At 28.5% G+C, this 6010-nt stretch overlaps 1 protein-coding gene across 1 annotated transcript; it reads right to left on the reverse strand.

Moving 5' to 3' along the window:
* LOC104760754 (E3 ubiquitin-protein ligase ATL23-like) lies at positions 4944–5760 on the reverse strand. Its single transcript, XM_010483714.2, has one exon. It carries the CDS (start codon positions 5576–5578, stop codon positions 5084–5086), a length of 495 nt encoding a protein of 164 aa, XP_010482016.1. The 5' UTR covers positions 5579–5760; the 3' UTR covers positions 4944–5083.

Raw genomic sequence — 6010 nt, forward strand, 5'->3', positions numbered from 1 at the left:
TTTCAACTGTTATATTGTTCCAAATTTTAAAATACTGGCGAAACCATTATTATTTCAAATTTTCAAACATTAATAATCAAACTCAAATTTCAATTAGTATGAGTTTGACTATATATACAAATATAAATTTGTTTATAAACATAACTACGCACGTATGTGGAGGTCCGAACCTAGTTAGAAATTAAGTGAAAAGAAATAATTGTTAAAATCAATCACTATTATGAAAAAATTGTTACAAAATTATGTAACTATTTAACACAAAGTATTATGCTAGTCATACGTACCAATTTGTAACTACAGCTTCATCACTCTCTAATGGCACAAATTGTGACTCATATAGCCGTTATAAAATTGTAACTAATTTATGATTAAATATTAGTCACTGAATCATCACATTTGTTACAATCAATAATATCGTCACATTTTCCATGTTAATTGTGACATAATTTGGTTCTGACTTAAACTGTCACAAAATTGTGACAAAATAACTATGAATTTGTGACAAAAATAGTTATGTCGCTATAGCGTATCTAAAGTGTCACAAATTTGTGACATAAAATTTTCATCACAAACGTTCTCAGTAAGACCATTTTTTGTAGTGTTACATATGGTGTTGATAAGACAATAAAATGAGAATTGAAATCCAAGTTATAGCACCATGATATTTTAAACTTTTTCATGTCAATCAAAACTTGTCTCGTCTTATAGCCCGTTTCGTGATATTTTAAATATTTTTTTTAAGGTTTGAATATATGAAATGGTGTTATTGGTAATTTGTGAATTAAATAGAGTTTTAATAACTTTAAATATTATGTAAAATATGTTATTATTAATCAAAATTTTATTAAAATCTATTAAACTTTGATGTTATTAGTTTGTAATTTGTAAAAAGTCATTTAAAATCTTAATAAGTATGGGATTACTGGATCATAATTTTATAAAGTGAATAAAATTTTTGTGTTATTCAAGTAATACAAAAAAATCTAGGACTGTTAATAATTCAGTGTTATTAGTTTATGATTTTATAAACTTTTCTTCAAAGACATGAAAAATATCAATAAAATAGAAATATAGTTTGGGAGACTTTATAAGATTATATAAAACTAATCAACAAGATTATAAAAAACTCTCTAGCAATAATTAAAAAAATTTCACATATTCATTTTCTATGAGTTTATTGAAGTCGTCAAAATGTTTTATAAATTATAATCTAATAACACCCCCTAATAATAATATTTATAAGTAAAGTTTAAAATTTGTTATATCAGGAATCATTAAATGGTTCAGTTAAACTTGAATTCAACCTAATACAAACTTTTAAAATTGGATGCTTGTTAAGTTAAAGTTTCTGCTCATTCAAAATTGGATTCATTTTTGTCTGATTAGAAAAAACGTGTATTATAAGAAATGTTACTTTCATGTGTTATTCATATATATCTTTTTAGTTTAACTTCTTTTTTTTCTTCAAATTATAATGGATTTTTTTTTGAAATATCTGAGTAAAATAATTTAATAAGTTAATATTATTTTATGAAATGTATTTCAAAAATGTTAACATAGATATTTTATGTGTTATATTCATTTTTCGTTGAAGTTGGATCCCAAAAATATTACTTTCATTTATGCACTGTTGGTACTTAAACACTATGTCCCCCCACGTATGATGATTGATGAAGTGATTGTGCTGAAGTGTAAGCTCGATGTTAAGCAACGGTTGCGGCTACTCCGTTTTGTAAATAAGTTGTCTTCTATAACCAGCAAAAGTGCAAACTAATAGAAGAAAGGTGATTCTCTCGGTTAATCCCATGCACTTAGTTCAAACAAAACAATTCTCTTTCTTCGTGAAAGCATAAAACCCCTCTCATCCTTGTAGTCTTTGAACTAATGTAGTCTTACCCTCTCCACTCTCAAATCCTGTCAAATATAGAACATTTAAACCTCAAAGCTACACTGGGTTTCAAAGACTCATCTCTTGCATTTATACGTTTGAAAGTCTCAAAACTAACAAGGATAAGAGTGGATTGCATTTATGTCGTTGTCAACTTTTTTTAGTGTGTTTTCTTATACTTTGTAAATTTATGTTTATATAGATAGTTGGATTCCCTAGATAGTTATAGTGTTTCAAGATTAGAACAAAAGAGATAAGGGGTCGTAAAGGATATTGGAGATAATTTTTGGAGCACTACATAAAGCCTTTATGATAAAGAAATGTATGAAGGAGGGCCTAACTAATTCACTGAAATTAAGTTTTCTCTTCCTTTTTTTTGATAAAGGCACTCAAATGAAGTCTAATTTAAGAGACAGATGTATCCCACTTGCTAGCTGGCGATTGCTCTTCCCCCAATCACACATTCTCCTTTAGTTTACATTATCAATGTAATATTTTTGTATTCATATGGGTTTAAAATTTATCTGATTTTATTTCAAGATAAAACAACATCTTTGGCACCTGATTTGTCAAGCCATAAAAAAGTGGCTTTTCCCTACTTCATTACCAATTGAGATATTTTCCACTTCCTTCACGCCAACAAACTCCCAAACCCACAGATATTGCCCAAAGACTGACACTATAGAACCTACCTACATTAATTACGGTATCAACTGCCGCAGATATTTTTCATTTATTTATATTTGAACAGTTTCAACCAAGGGAAATAACTAATACAATGGGTCTGATTGGTAATGTATAGAAAATTGTATTAAAAAAGTGTTAAACTAGATCTATAAGCTTTCAGAAATAGTGTAAAATTGTAAGAAAAAATGTACAAAAAGTTGAGAGTAAAGTTTTTAGTAAAATTTTTGTGATTGGTAAATATTAAAATTGTATATTTGTAAAGTTGTTACCTATTAAACCCACCAAAATTTTAGTTGGTGCAATGCCCATTAAACACTTATAGAAAAGAGAAAAAAGGTTGGAACTCTATGTTTGTTGAAATGTAGATTACAATATAACCTCTATAAATTAAAACTCTTTAAATTAATACTCGCTAAAAATTAATAAATTTTTTTGGTCCCGAATTGGGCCGGTGTAAAAAATGACACAATTCGATAAAATAATAAGATAATACCTTTTTTGAAATCCTATGTAAAAATATGGTCCCCATAAATATTATAAATTAATAATGATATAAACTAAATATATATATAAGAAAATTTAGTGAATATGACTCTATTGTTGTTTGTTTATTTTTTGAATTTGCATTCTTGTTTGAGCTTGTCTATAATCTTTCTGGTTGCATCAAAAACTTTTTGTGATATTTTCTCAAATTGCATTAAAAAAATTGTGGAGCGTCTTAGACGCGATAGTTACTTCGCTACATATAATTGGTTCTAAAGATACCACAATATCTTCTTGGACTTCATCATGAAGGATTGTAACAACGATTTATTCTAAACTCTGAACTTCTACACAATTATCATTTTCACCTGGATAATCTAGTAAACTATTGACATCCATTATATTATGATAGCCAAAAATTTAAATTAAGAAAACTTTATAAAAATGTAAATTATAACAAAGTATCTTATTTTTAATAAAAACTGTTCAAAATATGAAAATTGAAAAATCTCTTCATAAATTAACATTTTATTATTTTATCGATAAATTAATAATTATTTATTTATCGATAAATTAAAACCTCTATAAATTGATAAAATTTTGTGGTCCCGACCTTATTAATTTATAGAGGTTTTACTGTACTTGTTTCTCCAAATGTTACATAGGTTCCATTTTTATATTATATATAAATTGTATGTTTTAATTTATGTTTAGAGAAAATATGTGAAGTTTTATTATATTTGTTTAAAGAAATACTATGTAATATATTTCCTAGAAAAACTTCTAATTAGTACACTAAATTAACAAGGAACACAGCTGAAAAAATAAAAAGAACTCATCAAACTATGCAACCTAGATATATATTTTTTTTAATTAGGGTTTTGAAATGCTAGTTTATAGTTTCAGAAATAAAGTATGATTTACATGTTCTGACCAAATAAATTAGTAGTAAAAGTTACGTACATGTAAAAAAATCATTAAAACTAGACTTTCTCATAAATAAGATATTTTGTTGAATCAAATAAATGCGTTTTCAATCATTGGTATTGTAAAAAGATGGTGTTGACATTTTTTTTTTTTACAAGAATAAAAGGTTAAATGCATCCCATTACTTCTATTAGTAATTTTGATTTCGTCTACAACCGCGTGAATAAAACCAGCTGGACAGCTGATTTTCTTACCATATCAATCGACCTTCTAAATTGAGGCAGAGAATATATTTTGTTTTTGGTTTTGTTCAATGGTTTTTTGTAGTTCAAAATTTCAATTACATTTTTAAAAATAGCATTTCAATACTTAATTTGAAACCCTCAGGGCGTAAAAAAAAAGTAATTAACATAAAGTAGCAATTTAATACCCATATGAAATTCTCAGAGCTTTTTTTAAAAAAAGAGAGAGAAGCTACTTGTGAGTTTCCACCTTCCATATCGTATGTATTGATTTACTTTTTGTGTCTTTTGTGATAAAATTTACGTTTTGTGATTAAGAAAAAGTTAACATCTTAAATTCGAATTATTCTCCACATGTTCTAACAAATCTTATACTCTCTGTTGCCAGGTCAAAATATTTTGACCTCCATTATTAAATAAAATGTACACAAAGTATGTCTTTATATACTTATAATATTATTGATATCATAGAACTCTTGTGCCGAAGGAAAAAAAGAAAAGTAATCATTACATCAATATTAAAATTGTACTAATACCCATATATTTTTTGTTTTGTTGCGCCGAGTTTAAGTCTATCATTGCAAGTATTAGTAAAAGTGTAGAAAAAACAAATGAATATATTTAGGAAAGATGATTTCAAATTCGACAAAATTTTGTTGTAATTATAATAAAACTCGAACGTCTTGTAATTTACTCTAAATTATTTCATGTACATATTAAAACAAATAAAAAACAACTAATACCTGGAAACTTCTCTATGTAACGCTTACACAAAAGGCAATAATAAAAAACAAAGAAGGGAAATAAACGAAATGTGTAATAAAGAAGGAAAGAATATTTATGAAGATTCTGTGTTTCAACATGAACTTTGATCTTCACTGATTTGAGGAAGGTTCGGAGCCAGCTCGGCACGGCAAACAGGACAAACCGTGTGGTTAGATAGCCATGTATCAGCACATAACTGGTGAAAGCCATGGTTGCAACCAGGAACCAAACGAGCCGATTGACCACTTTCGATATTTTCAAGGCAAACGGCACACTCCGTCGACCTAGCCATTACGGCAATCTCTTTCCCGGTGACTTTTGGGATTTTTTCGAGCTCTAACACGGTAAGGCCTTTACCGGTGACTGGCTTAACGGGTTCCGCGAATCGAAGACGTTCAATACGACGACGTGTAGAACACCACAAGAGGAGTAGATAGATTATGAAGATGATGCACATACCGACGCAGGGGAGGAGGAGGACCATGAAAACTGTAGATACCATCGATCCGCCACCGTCAGAATCTGCGGCCGCAGGGGTTGGTGGCGGAGAAGGTACTAAAACTTGTGTCATGAGTGTGTAGCGCATCTCACACAGTCGCTTGCTTTTGCTTTTTTGTTTTTTTTGGTTGTGAAAAAAGCAAAAGAAGAAAAGGGAGAAAGAAAAAAAAAAGTTATATATATTCCACTGCTCGTTTTAGGTGTTGTTGCTTAGAAGTGAAAATATTGTGAAAAAGAGTAACGGCTATTTATACGGAGAGGAGAGGACACGGTAGAGCCAAAATATCAGAGTCTAGGTTAAGCTAACATTATTATTATGATTTTTTTTTAAGAGCCAAAATCACCTTTTTATTATTATTACGTTATTTTTGTTTGTTATATATTCTTTTGCCCCATTGAATTATTATAGAACGTCAGTTTTAAATGGCAGTGAAAACGATTTGATATATATGGCTTCCACTGACATATATATATATCCAAATTAAATCGGTTAGATTTTTATTATTCAATTTAAGTTACA

This window comes from Camelina sativa, chromosome 18, assembly GCF_000633955.1.
Source record: "Camelina sativa cultivar DH55 chromosome 18, Cs, whole genome shotgun sequence".
Lineage (NCBI taxonomy): Eukaryota > Viridiplantae > Streptophyta > Magnoliopsida > Brassicales > Brassicaceae > Camelina > Camelina sativa.